General features: G+C 32.9%; 1 protein-coding gene across 2 annotated transcripts; it reads left to right on the top strand.

Annotated features, from left to right (window-relative positions):
* The first annotated feature begins 1,122 nt into the window (after window positions 1–1,122).
* On the top strand, window positions 1,123–12,952 carry LOC124832075 (uncharacterized). Of its 2 annotated transcripts, none has more exons than XR_015781592.1 (18): window positions 1,123–1,496; window positions 1,728–1,952; window positions 2,526–2,621; window positions 3,371–3,423; window positions 3,781–3,877; window positions 4,878–4,951; window positions 6,199–6,313; window positions 7,081–7,191; window positions 7,985–8,061; window positions 8,434–8,500; window positions 9,836–9,901; window positions 10,297–10,404; window positions 10,503–10,633; window positions 10,866–10,932; window positions 11,037–11,104; window positions 11,314–11,407; window positions 11,512–12,017; window positions 12,298–12,376. XR_015781592.1 is itself a non-coding variant. In XM_047306194.2 (18 exons), the coding sequence occupies exons 1-18, from the start codon at window positions 1,347–1,349 to the stop codon at window positions 12,656–12,658; spliced, it is 2,031 nt and encodes a 676-aa protein (XP_047162150.1). In that variant the 5' UTR covers window positions 1,127–1,346; the 3' UTR covers window positions 12,659–12,952. The 2 variants fall into 2 exon arrangements, 1 of the variants encoding a protein (XP_047162150.1); XM_047306194.2 differs by having other exon boundaries at window positions 1,127–1,496; window positions 11,947–12,017; window positions 12,298–12,952.
* Window positions 12,953–14,627: the final 1,675 nt, after the last annotated feature.

The raw sequence follows: 14,627 nt of genomic DNA, 5'->3' as shown, positions 1-14,627 counted from the left end.
TGATGTTTCTTTTCCTTAAAATTATTTTTCAAAACATATTTCGTTAATTTAAAACATTATTATTTAACATTTTCAACTCATCAACAGTCTTAAACTTTCACCATAAATTAACATGACACCTTGTACCCCAACTCCCCTAATAATATGGTTAAGAATGTTTGACACACCACATTACAGCTTTTATATTTCAAAAATTCCAAATGGTATTTTTTCTTTATTTAAATAAAAAAATATGAAAACAACAAAGTTCAAAATGCTAACAAAAACCTTTGTAATAACAACAAACAAGCATTTACATCAAAACATATATGTAGTATCCATCTCTGTTATCTTTAGCATCATAATACGACCCAATTCAAAATTGAAGTCCTAAAAAATATAGTAAATTGAGGTTTATTTTGAATAAGATGTTGCATAATTATGTAAATACCTAAAAAAATATCATACATTCACAAATTAATTCGTTTGCAATCTCATTCTTCATTTCTGAAATGAGAAAAAATAACACAAAGTTTAAACAAAAATATATCGCAATGGATATTTCTTAAGTTTTTCACAAATATCGAGAGAAGTTTTTTCTTCAATTTTTTTACCATAACTTAAGCACAAATTTAAGTTTATAGAACAAAACCATTGAATACACATTAGTCGTGTGAGCCTAACAAATTGAATTCTTAGTTATTACCCTAATAAACACACAAGGACCTACTTAACATCTAATTAATTACCACAAAGAAATAACTTGTCAAATTATTTTTAAAAAAATAATATTTTCACACACATAAAATTTAAAACTTTTAATATTTATTTGATACAACTTTTCATATTTTTTACTTTTTTTAAAAAAATATATAAAAGTTTATTCATTTATAATAATTTTATTTTTTATTATGTGTCAAATAAATATAAAATATATGTAATCTTATCCTTACTTTTATTTTTAACCAAAATGAGAAAATTTGATTTTAAAATTACTAAAAAAGTGTTTTTAGAGAAAAATGATCAAAGACAAGTCATATTTTTTCATTTACAATCTTACATACTATTCATACCGTTTGTACTATAACCGACCAAACTTTTTTTAGAAATTAAATAAAAGTGAAACTCAAAAAAAAAAAAGTTTGAAGATCGAAACGGCGTCGTTGAGTCTCGAAATCTTGACCCTCTGGAAATCCGATACGAAGCAAACAACAGAGTAAGACAGAGGATGGTCGGTGTTCATTGTGATTCTCCCTGACCTTGTTCTTTATCGTCTCGTTATCGCTCCTAACGTTCCAAATCCTAAATAAATTTGTTGCCTCGTTCTTCAATCGCCGAATTCCGACTCGGAGTGGCCGAGAGCAATCATGTCGTGGCTGAGATCTGCGGTGAGCAAAGCCGTCGAAGTCGGCAACAATAACAACCTCACTCGCACCGTCAAGAACTACGCCGACACCGTCGTACAGCAAGCCGGTCAAGCGGTCGCCGAGGGTGCCAAAATCCTTCAGGATCGCATTGTAAATAAATTCCCCATTCTCAGTTCCTCTTTTATTTTCTCTCATGGCACCTCTCGTTTTTAATTAACGCATCAGTGCGTATGCTAGTCACTAAACTGAGACCAATCCATAACCATCCTCTTTGTGTGCGTAGTTCCAATCTAACTGCCATGTTACCAATATTAGGACGTGTAAACATTTCGATAGGAGAATATTAATTTCGTGTTATGTTTTGTTGTGCACACTATGCAGGGTGCTAGGAATTACAGAAGTGTTGCGGAGACCATTAAGAGGTTGGAAGACGCTGCTATCTCTTACAGGGGACCTGAGAGAGTGCAGTTGCTTAGAAGATGGGTGGCTGTGCTTCAAGAGATTCAGAAGTTGTCTGAAGCCTCGTTGGCCGAAGGTAAAGAGAGGACTCTAGAGCAGCACCTTGCAGTTGAAGAAGCCAAGGAGAACCCAAGGAGACCATCTCTGGTTTGAATTCGGAACCTTCCTTTTTCATATGTTCAGTAGTTTGCTATGACCGATTTTATACTTTGCGGAAATTTCGTTATATGTTTGAGGACTATACTGTCTCTAAAATTATAGAAATGCTAGCAACACTCTCTTTAATACACTTCTCCTAATACACTGTATTATTCAAAGTACAAAATTTTGTAGGTCTACCTCAGATTTTGTAGTTTTGCGTAGAATTTAAGCAATAGTAGAAAAATTGTTAATAGGAGTGTGATGTCACTGATAGCAATCCTCCTGATTTCTGGCGTATTGATGCCATTCCCTAGCTAAGTCTAGTATACTTCAGAAGCTGTTGCTGTTTGTTTTTGCACTACAATGTCTTCTCGTATTTTGGATGATAATAAAATTCTCCTGTTGTCGGCTTCTTTTTTTTTTTCCTTCTTACAACTAGATTACATGAGGACATCTTCCCTGTTGGTAGGTAGTTGGTGCCCAAATTTTTATGTTGGTAATGTATTCCTAAAAATAGCGAATACATTGCATCCTTTTACCTTAACCGTTTGTGTTTGCTATTCTACTGTCTCTTTTCAGGTTCTTTACTATGATTCTGATGTTGGGGGTGAACCATTAAATTTTCGTGATGTTTTCCTTCAAAGTCAGGCATTAGAGGGTATAGCATTATCCATGGTATGTTCAATTAATGCTGATTATTATGTATAAATATCCTGAACTTCCCATGGTATATTGGTAGGTATCTTTATAACATAAATATCTATGGTTTGTTCTGTAAAGCATAAAACTTAGTGTTTTTAATTGTCTTAGCAAAATGGGTGCAAAAAGAGAAGCGAGTTTCAAGTGTACTTTTGAAGTGAGACATGAGATTAACATGGTGAAAGCCCGAGATGTAAGCTTGAGATGCACTGTCTCAGACTGTAAAGAATGTATACACACATGCAGTATAAGTACAATGTTCTTTATATATATATATATATATATATTGCCTTCTTTTCCTTTAGTGATTGTGAGTGGGTTTGCACCTTGTATGTCTAAAAGAATAATTTAATGTTAAAAGTTAATGCAATTTGCTTTACTTCAATAAATTTAATAAATTCTTGTGAATATTTCTTACAATGTGGGTTTTTGCATAATTTAACCTCATAATCGTCTTGGAAGGTGAGGGTTGTCCTCATTTATATACTTTTTTCAGGTTCTATATTTAGTCATCGTGAGACTTGGTTTTTCCCAATAATATTGTATCAATTATAATTTGATCTAGTTACGTACCTTCTTCTCCTCAGTTTCTCTTTGGTGTATGCAGCTTTTTGTTTTATCATTTTCATTATATCGGTAAAAGAATATCATTCTGGATAAGTCAATTTGTTTCTTTTGCTGATAATAGAGGTTAACCGCAGGGTTAACTCTTTTCTATTCCTCAGATTATTCATGCTCCCCACGAGGAAGAGGTTTCCCTTCTCCAGGAGATGTTTGGGTGAGTTTATTGCTTTTATACACACAACTGCACACACACATATAGATAGATAGATATAAATAGTTGGATAGATAGATATTTAGATCTCTCATTGTGATTTGTCATTGGCAACTTGCATGTCGCATTTTCATGCCATGATTTATCTTTGATCTTATGTTTATGAATGACATCCGAGTCTAGCTTATATGGTATATGAAATCCTTTGGTGCAATTTTCGTGGGGTATGATCAATGTTTTGTTATTGTGAAAAAAATGTCTAAAATTTTAATTTCATTTGTGCCTTTGTGGGAAATTTTTAATATTGCAGTTCAGCTGAAGATACATCTAATCTTACTTTCTCTATCCTTATCTATATAGACTCTGTCTTACTGGAGGAAAAGAAGTTCATAATGCCATAGTGAGCAGCCTGCAAGATTTAGCAACCGCTTTTTCAAGCTATGAAGATGAAGTACTGGTAAGGATGATTTTTATTTCCCTCGTATCTGTGGACATAGGTATTGCTCAGAAGTAAATGCTTCCTCTGTTTTCTCCTCTCTTTGATTAATTGTATTTTTGGTGTTTAGTTGTGACTTCACAAAATCTTGGAAGGCTGTTTTATGTGTAGACCATTTGTTAATCAGTATATGAATTTGAACTGAACTTTAAATTTTGAGAGTGCACATTTTTAATACCTTGATAGCATTTTCCTTGACTAAGTTTTGAGTTTTGGTTTTAAACATTTGAATTCTGAAACGAGGAACCTAACTTTATTTTGTTGAAAAGACTAATAAAATAAAATAAATTATCTGGAAACATTCTACCTTAAATAATGTATTAGTGATGTTAATGTTAATAGTACTAAATTACTTTTGAGAACCAAATTGGGAAGTTGTCCTTTCTCCCAAACATGGTTATCCTTCTTAAAGAACTGAATTTATCTTTATGTAAATAGGAAAATGTGTCATATTTCATTGCTGAAAGTTAGGTTGAATCATCATTGATTTTAAATAAAGCACTGTATGGTATCATCACCACACATTTTCAGCAAGCGTAATAATCCCGTTTCAGATCTTTCATCGCATTATCATTCACATAGTCAATTTTTTCTTTCTCATATATCAATTTTAAACCGTGACTTAATTTTACAGTTAATGATATATTTTATAACTTATTAAAATGGAGAAAATGGGATTAAAATAATAATTTTATAACTTCAATTATGGATTTTTATATCCATATCTAATCATAATTTAAAAGGCGACCTGAATATAAGTGTTAAATGAAAGTAATTGAAATGAAATGTAGTCCTCTGTAGACAACTCAGTAGATAGAGTCGAGACATTAAACTTTGAAATTCACTTTGCTGCCATTTCATTTCAATTGATCATCTCTCAGTGGGGCCTCGAATGTCTTCTCCTCTTAAACTTGCTCTTTATGCATTCAATAAGATTGTTATATGTTACCTTTTTCATTAGGTGAAGCGAGAGGAATTGCTTCAATTTGCACAAGGTGCCATCACTGGGTTGAAAATCAATTCTGATGTTGCAAGGTCAGTGTGAAGACATGGGTTTCCTTTGTCATTTTCTTTGTTCCTAGCTGGTAGACAACCAAGTCTGACACTGATCTTAAGTTCAAATATCAAAATCTATAACTTTTGTTATCATATTTCTGAAGATTTGGTCTTTAAATTAGCCAAATAATGTCTGGCAATTCATGTAGCCACCTCACCTTGTAGCACAGTTGATATATAAATTGTGTTGTAATAAATTGTTTATGAATTTGGTTATTAGCCTTTTTCTCTAAGTGATTTATATAGATAATCCCATTTAATTAATGAAACAATTTATGTGACAATTTTTCTAATAAGGATAATGTTGCTCCAGAGAACATCATGCTCTGAATGCTTTGTAGCTCTGATCTTATACAATGCCTGAATAATTTATAGGTAGGATTTCAACAGTAGTAACTTTGGGTGGAAAATGTCTTTTCCTATTGCAGTAGGTGATGGGATTGTAATCTTGTACCTCCCTCCAGCATCAGGCCTCCATTATGTTCGATTTTAGGAGAAAGTGGTTGGCAATGAAATGAAAAAATAGGGGTATGCGGATTACTGTTGTATGATGGATGGAATTTAGTAAATAGATAAAAGTGATAACGGAGCAAAACCCACATCATCCTTAATATAAAAGGATAATAAGAAACATTGAGCCTCAAGAGGTTAAAAACTGCAATGAAGCTGTCATAAACTTCTGGACAGCACTCAAAGAGACTCAGAGGTTACAACTTAAACACTATCGTATTCCATATTGTCAATTAGGCTAGGCAACTGGAGCAGGGACAGAACCACATTGATTTGAGATGGAGCACAAATATGTTTTTTTAGCAGATGAACAACTAAAAGTGAAATTCAACAAAAGTGATTACTTTGAGAAATATATATTTATTGGCATTGACTAGGAACATATTATTCAAAGATTTCACGGCGTGAGACCTCTCTGTCTCCCCCTTGTTATTTACTTCAACTTACAATTATTAACTTTATTTCATTATCCTTAATGAATGCCATGATGCTTTGGATTTATGTAATAAGCATAACCAGTCACTACAGCTCTACAAAGTTAACTGATATATTCCTTTAACTAATATCAAAGAAAAATGAAATAATGTTCTATTTAGTGTGTACTTTTCAGATATTACTTTAGTTGTTATCAGCAGATCCATGTTGTTATAATATAATGTGAGAAAACTGCCTGCAATCTACCTCAAGTCATGTCTCGTTTTCCTTATTGACTGCAGAATAGATTCCGAAGCCTCTACTCTTAAGAAAAAGCTCACTGAGATAATAACTTCAAAGGGGTCTGTAAATAAAGTTGATTTTAAAGCTGCCGAGGAAACAACATCAACTCTAGAGGTTTGTTTTTGTCATCACTTCCTCTTCAAAGCCTTTCACTGCCAGTAATGAATTTTTTCATCGACTAATATAGTAATAATATGAGACAAGCTTATCTGAAACTTTTATTGAGTCAGCCATTTTTTATTAGTCGAGTATGCTGCTGCTCCCATTATTGTTTCTTGTTATGAGCTTATTTTCCATGTTTTTTGAAGAAGCGGTGTTGGTAGACTGTAAATTCCTTGGTTCTTTACTGTGATTGATTCTTAATTGAACTGTGATGCTTTCATACTTTCTGGCATTTTTGTTATGAGCATTTTTGGTTTACTTACCAACTATCATGACAACCGAAATGGAGTGTGGTTGAATAGAGTGCATGCATTGAATGAGTGGGTGAAGTGGTGGAATATTCGTATACATGAGTTTAGAAGTGTTCCTTCAATTGCTTTTCATTGAACAATTCATGCTTATATGCATTTTCAATTTCTTTCATGAGAATTTGTGAAAGGAAAAAAAGAAAAACAAAAAAACAATTATTGAATCTTGTAATTTGTATTGATAAAAAATTTCATAGATTCATTCATGTGTAGTGAGATTCAAAGTCATTTGCGATTGATCTTATGATATGGTGAAGTGCGAGGTAGCCAAATTACATTCTAAGTTTAAGATTCTAATCACTATGTTGTAATGTAATATAGATTTATATATAATAATTTACTTTTTATTATATTTTGTGTAGACCATTCTGTGTTAGAGAGTGGATTATAAACCAACCAATAATTTTGCAGGCTTTGAAAATTGCCCTTGCTCAAATTAGAATCTGTTCCAAACTGGAAGCATTATTGCTGAAGAAAAAAAATTTAAGCAATGGAGACTCCCCTGAAGTTCATGCTCAAAAGGTACATTTTCTTCCTTTATTATTTTCTTTGGGAAGGGTCGGAGAAAGGAAAACAAGAGGTTAAAATTATATTTCCTGATATGAAAAACTAATATTTTGGAGCAATTAAAATTGGAATGGTTTACCTGGAGTTCACCAAAATAAAAATTTATTCACTGATTAAATGGAGAGAAACTGAAAAAAAAAATTAGAAAGAATTTTTAGCACTTTTAATTTTCATAATTACCTTTCTCTAGTTTGTCAATCATATGAAAAAGATGTTTACTAGAGGTACAGATTATATTTCCTTGCACGAAAAACTGATTTTATGGCTAAGAAAATTGGAACGGCTTACCTTGAGTTCACCAAAATAGAAAAATTGAATCACTCAGAGAACGTGGAGAAACAGAAAAGAAAATTAGAAGGATTTGTAACATTTACCCTTCTCTAGTTGTCAATCATATAAACAAAATATTACGGGTAATTTTTAATTCTATTATTTATTTTATTCTTTCCATTAACTTGACATTATAGAAAAGTAAACATTAATTCTCTACATTTTGTTATCAGGTTGTATTCAAATTGCAAAACAATAAACTACCAGGTGTCCTAGTTTGGATCTAACTATTATTTTAGAGTGAATGAGATGGTAGAAGTAGAACTTACATTTGGGGTTATTCTGCTTTGAAATGTTCTCAGTCTCTTATTCACTGAATATAGTTCCTTGTTTTCTGTCGTTCTGTCTATTATGTTCCCCATATTTCTGGTAATGTTTTGATTGTTCTATCCATGTCAATACTGTTGTGCTTAAGTAGGTTGATAAGCTGAAGGTTTTGACGGAATCTCTTGCCAACTCTGCTGTAAAAGCTGAAAAACGTATTTTAGATAACAGGTAGCCTGTCATAATATTATCTTCTCTTATACTCCTGTCTTTACTTTTTGTCATCTGAATTCATAGTTTTATACTCACCGGACAAATAGGTTTTGTTGAATGTACTTTATTTAGCATTTTGCTTTATAGTTTTTATTTTCAGTTTCCGATCAATAAATCTGTTTTATTTGTAAGTGGGTTTAAACATGCCAGACGTATATCCATTCATTAGGAAATTGTAGTGGTGGTGGTATAATTCTACCTTCTGCCTACTCTTTTAGTTCATTGTTTCCGTTTTTGTAGATGATGTTACTGATTAACTGGGGTTTTTTGTTATTCTATTTGGCTCAAGTTAATGAACACTAAACCATATTTCTCTCTCTAATTTTACAGAGTACAAAAGGAGGAAGCATTAAAAGTTCGAGTAGCTAAAGATGGTGAAGCTAGTGAAAAGGAGAAGGTAATGTATTTGCTTTGGAATGTATTATATTTCAAATGTATAAGCTAGTGAAAAAGAGTAGTTAAAAAGGTCAACAGGGAATCATTATGTTTATTGCTAAATATTACTGGTTTGTATTTGCTTTTGGAATGTATCATATTTCAAATGGGGATTTCATTGTATGTCTACTTATCTAAGCTGTTGTTCTGTATGTCAATTCTTTAAATGTAGTTTTTAAGTCTAATTCAACCTTAAAACTAACTTGTAAGTAATATTTACATACATTTATATACTATGATTTGGTCATGTCTTTAATCAATATGGGATTTCCAACCCATTCTATCACACTGAAGACTTGACATCTCAAGCTTGTGACTGTATATTGTGGGTGGTACCATAGCAGGTGGTATGATAAGCCTATGAGAGCTTTGGTAGGATAAACTCTAATACCATTTTAGAAAATGAACTTTAAATTTAATTCAATCTCACAAAACTAAAGTGAGGTTTGCATCTATTTATATACTAAAATTTTACCCTATTTCTAGTCAAATTAGGGTCTCTTAACAAAAATGATATATGAACAATGTGATCAATATTGATAACAGCTTTATTGCATTAACATCTGGAGTTTATATGTAATTGTTTTATTATTTTGTTCTTTCTTCATAGGTTATGCTGGATATTTTCCTGAACGTATTAATTTGCATTCCTACATACATATATAGATACATAGATACATAAATATACATATATAGATACATACTGTTAGGTTACTTTATGCCAATAACCTAATCAAGACTCTCTTCTCACCACAACTCTCGAATAAAGAATGGAAAAGTATGTATATATGTATTAATGATGAAAGAGTGAATTAGAATACAAGAATCACCCCAAGGAAGCCTAACCTTCCTCCTCTGGAAAATATCCAGTCTGAACCAATTCTCCCATCCCCCTCTCCCCCTACTTAGTTTATTATTTATACCTTCTCTCTCTTCTAACAACTATAACATATTACTCTCCTTACACGTGTCTCACACGTGTCTAACTCATTCTCTTTTATTCCTAACACATACATATATATATATATATACATACATACATATATCTACATACATATATATATGTATGTATGTATGCATATGTATATACGTATACATATACATACACACACACACGCCCTTAAATTGGTTCACTTTTATTTGGGGGCTGTGGTTGATTAAGTTTGTAGTGAGATGATCAATTTCCTTGTGTGCATAGGAGCCAAGACCATAATGAAAAACTAGCATCTGCCTGTCAGTACTATGTCTTCCATCTATTGTAGGGGACAACTGATTTTTCTTTCTTCCTCAATTTCAGGAACTGACAGCAGAGATATCTGAACTGCAACGTAAAAAAGAAGATCTTGAAGCTGAACTGAAAAAGGTATGACCATATTCAACTTTTTTTTTTTGTGGTGGTGAGAGTGGTAAATGATATTTGCTTGAGAAAATGGGTTTATTTATTATTTTCTTCATTTCTACTCATGCAATGTGATGATTTTTGTACTCTAGTTGTCTGTTTATATCCTTGCGACTTATGGATTGATATTTGTTGAGGAACCTTGTATTGCCTCTTTTTAACTTTGAACATGTGTAAGATTCTTTGGCCATTGAATGTGAATTTTGTTCTTCAAGTTTACTGCTAATAGCAATAAATGGTTGTTTGTCTTATTATATTGTTAAAACGACTCCAACTTTAATATATGGGATGCTGTTGGAGGAGTGGTGACGACTTTCATAACTAATTTATAAATAACTGAAATCTGGCATGAATTGTAGGTTAACACTTCTTTGGCTGCTGCTCAAGCACGACTATGGAATGTGAGGGAAGAGAGAGACCAGTTTGAGGAAGCAAACAATCAGATAGTTGAGCACCTGAAGATAAAGGTTCGAGGTTCTAATTTTCTATTCCACGTATGGTTGAATATTCCTGAATAGCTCAGCATCCAGGTTGTCTGAAATTTTGGTTTGACCTTGATCGACAGGAAGATGAGTTTTCAAAATCCATTAACTCATGTAAGGTTGAAGCAGATGTTATCAAAACCTGGATTAATTTTCTGGAAGATACTTGGGTTCTTCAGCAGTCAAATGCAAAAACTAACGACAAGCTGGTCAAGTATGTAACTGAACTTAAGCAATGATAAATGTTTTTGCTGCCTGTAAAATAAACTAATTTGAGTATGACCCTGGATGTGTATATATTTATTATATTAGGAATAATTCCAATTTCACATATACTTAGTTGACTACATCCTTCAACAAGAATTCTATGGGCTATACTTACTCTTATTCTGCCTTTGCTCTTTATTTTTCACGAATTATTATTGACTTATCCTTACATTTTAAAGTGATGAATTGGAGAGACATGAGGACTACTTTGTGAACTTGGCCATTCAACTTCTTACAGCTTACCAGGTACATACTACGCTTTACTGATTCAAATAATGGGTGTATGACCTGGTTTTTGCTTCCCTCCTGGTTTTCCCCCTTAGTAGTATGACCTGCTACGTTGTGTGCAGAAAGAGTTAGAGCCTTCTATTAACCATATTGGAACATTTGTCGTGAACCTCAAGAATTTAAATCAGAGGTAATACCTTTTAAGGGTGTTTTGATTGTAAATTTCTTTGGGAGTACAGTATTTTCTCCATGTTAACAAAAAAGCTTAGATTTTCTTGCTTCTATAAATGAACTGGTATTCAAATCATTGATATTTTCATTTGTCTATAAAGTATTAAGTTTTAATTTTAAAAATTTTCGTGTGTGTGCTCTTGTGTGTATGTTTGTGTTGGGATACAGGTTAGAGATGACACCCAATCCAGATACCGAGGATTCAGAAGGATTAAGTCCAAGGAAAAACCTTGAGGAGGAATATCTGACGTACGAGGCCAAGGTATATATGCATATCACTGGCTCGTTCATCTAGCAGTTTATTTACCTATTTTTTTTATGATAACGTTTTTTTTTGTTCAAGTGTGAATTTGGTTTTTGACTCAGCCTAATGGCAACATGCGATCCGTGTAACTGACCTTGAAGGCAGATCTTCGGCAGTTAAAAAAATGAACTGCACCTTCTCCAGTTGTATCCAATAACCCACGAGTTTTAAAACTGTATTTGCTTTTTTTTTTAAATAAAAAACTTTAAACATTTGAATCGTGAGATCTCTTGAACTACACACGCTGCAGATTTAAAATGAACTACAGGGTATCCAATTCGATCTGACTTATCCTAATAGGATAAGACTATCAGTGTTGTGGGCTTGTACTGATTTATCCTAATAGGATAAGACTATCGGTGTTGTGGGCTTGTCTCCTTAAATGAGTTTGATCTTCTGATATATGTCGTATGCTGCATGCTTTGTTCATGACGAAAACAATGGAGTAGTGATATGATTTGCTTGGATTTGTTGATGGTTTTCTTTCGTTGCTTCAGATTATTACCACTTTCAGTGTTGTGGATACTATGAAACAGCAGTTTTACGCTCAGCATGGGAAAGTTTCCAGGTTGTGTTTTCTTTCTAGATTAACTTTACTGGGTGGCTTTATTAACCGAAGAATTGAACGGTTGGTTGATACAAGTTCAAAATAAATGTGTTGTGTAAATCCAGCTGAAATTTAGAATTTCTCTAACTGGTTTTCACCCAGACTCACCTTTACAAACCATTTTGTTCTCTCCCTGTGAAAAAACATTTTCTCATTTATTGAATAGAAGATTATGGTTGCATCAGACACCTTGTACTGAATTTTTTCCTTTTGCCTTCACTTATTGGTCGCACCAATCCAGGAGCGATGAAGATAGAGTTAAAGAGCTGTTTGAGGCCATTGAAAAGTTACGAACTAAATTTGAGTCTATTGAGAGGCCAATTCTTGATATAGAGAGTCCTGCAAAGGTTGAAACTCCACCTTCTGAGAAAAAGTTGGATGGTGCTCCGTCACTTTCTGCACCAGCTCATGGTGCACAGCTTTCAAAGCCTGAGACGGATGAACAGCCAAAATCATCTTCAGTTAAGGCAGACCAGCTATTAGACCATGCAGCCGAGTTAGCTAAGCTGGAATCTGAGATTGGAAGGGTTAGTGACGAGTATTCGTCAGAAGAAATTGGTGATTGGGAGTTTGATGAGCTTGAAAAAGAATTGGCTAGTTAGGTCAAATCTTATTTATGAGTAATTAAGCTTGCTGTTGTATTTTTATAAGGAGGCAAGTTCAAGTATCATAAATTTGTAAGCATGGGTCGGTTGTTAATGAAGCCTCAGTTTGTATCCCGATATCTTTTAATTTGTAAACATTAGAGCATAATTTCTTGATTCTTCTGTAAATTAATGAATATGTAACATGTAGACCAGTCGAAAAATTATTTGTAACAATCAGTATGGTTACCCTAGAACCGTTACATCGAATGACTGGAAAAGTTCTTATGTCATATTTTGTTTTTGGTTAGTGTTACTAGCCCACCTTGCATTCTTTTATTGGTTGAAAAATTGCAAAATTAAGTTATATATGTAATTTTTCTCTAACAAATTTTAGTTAACAGTAGTGTTAAAGTCTGGTAACATTTCTCTTTGAGCTTTCTACATTTATGGCATGTTTGAAAAAGATAAAGAGAATTTAGATAGAAATCAAAGAGTAAAAAATAAGGAATATAATAGGTGTTCCTCCCTTTTTAACAGAGTTCTTTATTATTTTTAAAAGTGGAGTGAAAATTAAACTTTGTACTGTATTTTTTTTAGAAAAAGAGCTGTTTATTATTTTTTTATCATAAAATAAAATAAGAAATATAGCAAGTGTTTCTCCTTATTTTACAGTGCTTCTTTATTATTTATTTCCTTCTAATTTCTCTTCGAAATAAACAATGAAAATTTGAATGTTTTATCTTTTTCTTGTTTTTTTTTTCTTTCTATTTCTAATGAATTTATATGCAAATAAACCTTGTTTCGAATGTGCCTAATGTTCAAAGAACCCTTCTAAGTATAGCCGGAAATTTTTGCCTGTGAACTCTGTACCTAACATGCAAAGCACGGAACATACACCATGTAGCTGCTAGTCAATCTTGTTAATGTGATTCATAAAATCAATTCATGAATCTATCCATGTAAATGCACCGGGTGTATTATTAGCCTTGAGATGGATGTTGCTATATTTGATTAGGCAACAAAAAAAATTATTGGCTCAACGAGACAATTTTGGTCCTTTTTTTTCTCAATCTGATGTAACAAAAGTAAAGTAGTGTTTTTTTTGTTTTTTTTCTGATAGAGATGCAGTTTGATCAATGTTGACATTATATTATAATGTATAAGTAGGTTTGAGAAAATAAATGAAAATGCTTGACAACCTAACTTGGCGACAAATTGGACATGAAAGTAAGGTGGGCATTAGCATAGGTCCTGCATTGACAGAAAGAACCAACCATTTGGTGGTGTTTTGTTAGCATGTTGGCAAATAATAATCTGAAAGAAATTGCACAGAGGGAGAAAAAAAAAGAAAAGGTAAGAGCTTATCGTTTTGTTTGCGACTAAAAAATATAAAAGGGAAAAGGATGATAAACTCAAAAGTAGGCAGGAGGAGTGTGTTAAAAGATGATGACAAAGAAACTCTCGAGCTTTGCAGGCATTCCGGCCTCAGTCTCTTCTCCCACCATTGCTTGTCGGGTCATGTGTTGCTCATTCTTCTTCACTCTCTGCATTCACTATAATACTTTATTCACTTACCACACAACTTCATTTTTCAATGTCAAATTAATAAACACAAAAGAACACACCAATAATTTCAAAAAGATGCCCATGTTTTGCACCCGTGTACACCAAAAGCTTTGCCAGGGCTTTTCCCGTGTGCAATTATTCACTAAAGTGCGTTAAAACAAAGGCAGGAATCCAGTTAAAAGTTCCAAAATGTATGCTGTGGTTGTTCTTCATTAACTCATTTTGGTGCACATCACAATGATAAGTAGTTAAGTACTGACATGAATGCCAAAGTGCATGCCCCCAGACATATCTTTTTCATAAACCCATTTTTCTTGCATGGGAAATCGCTAGTGTTACACAAGGTTCCAAAATAGGCTCTTTAATTCACAGACCATCTTTCCCATATATCAAAAAAGTGAGTCCAACTCTCGTATGA

Source organism: Vigna umbellata, chromosome 8 (assembly GCF_029865625.1).
Source record: "Vigna umbellata cultivar VRB3 chromosome 8, Vumbellata_1.0, whole genome shotgun sequence".
Taxonomy (NCBI): domain Eukaryota; kingdom Viridiplantae; phylum Streptophyta; class Magnoliopsida; order Fabales; family Fabaceae; genus Vigna; species Vigna umbellata.
This window is presented reverse-complemented; position numbering and strand designations above follow the sequence as displayed.

Bases quoted from the DNA above. Each gene is read 5' to 3' on its own strand.
- LOC124832075 (XM_047306194.2), top strand. From the start codon at position 1,347: ATGTCGTGGCTGAGATCTGCGGTGAGCAAAGCCGTCGAAGTCGGCAAC. The intron at 6,314-7,080 runs GTTTGTTTTTGT...ATAATTTTGCAG, and splicing joins AAACAACATCAACTCTAGAG to GCTTTGAAAATTGCCCTTGC. The intron at 8,501-9,835 runs GTAATGTATTTG...CCTCAATTTCAG, and splicing joins AAGCTAGTGAAAAGGAGAAG to GAACTGACAGCAGAGATATC.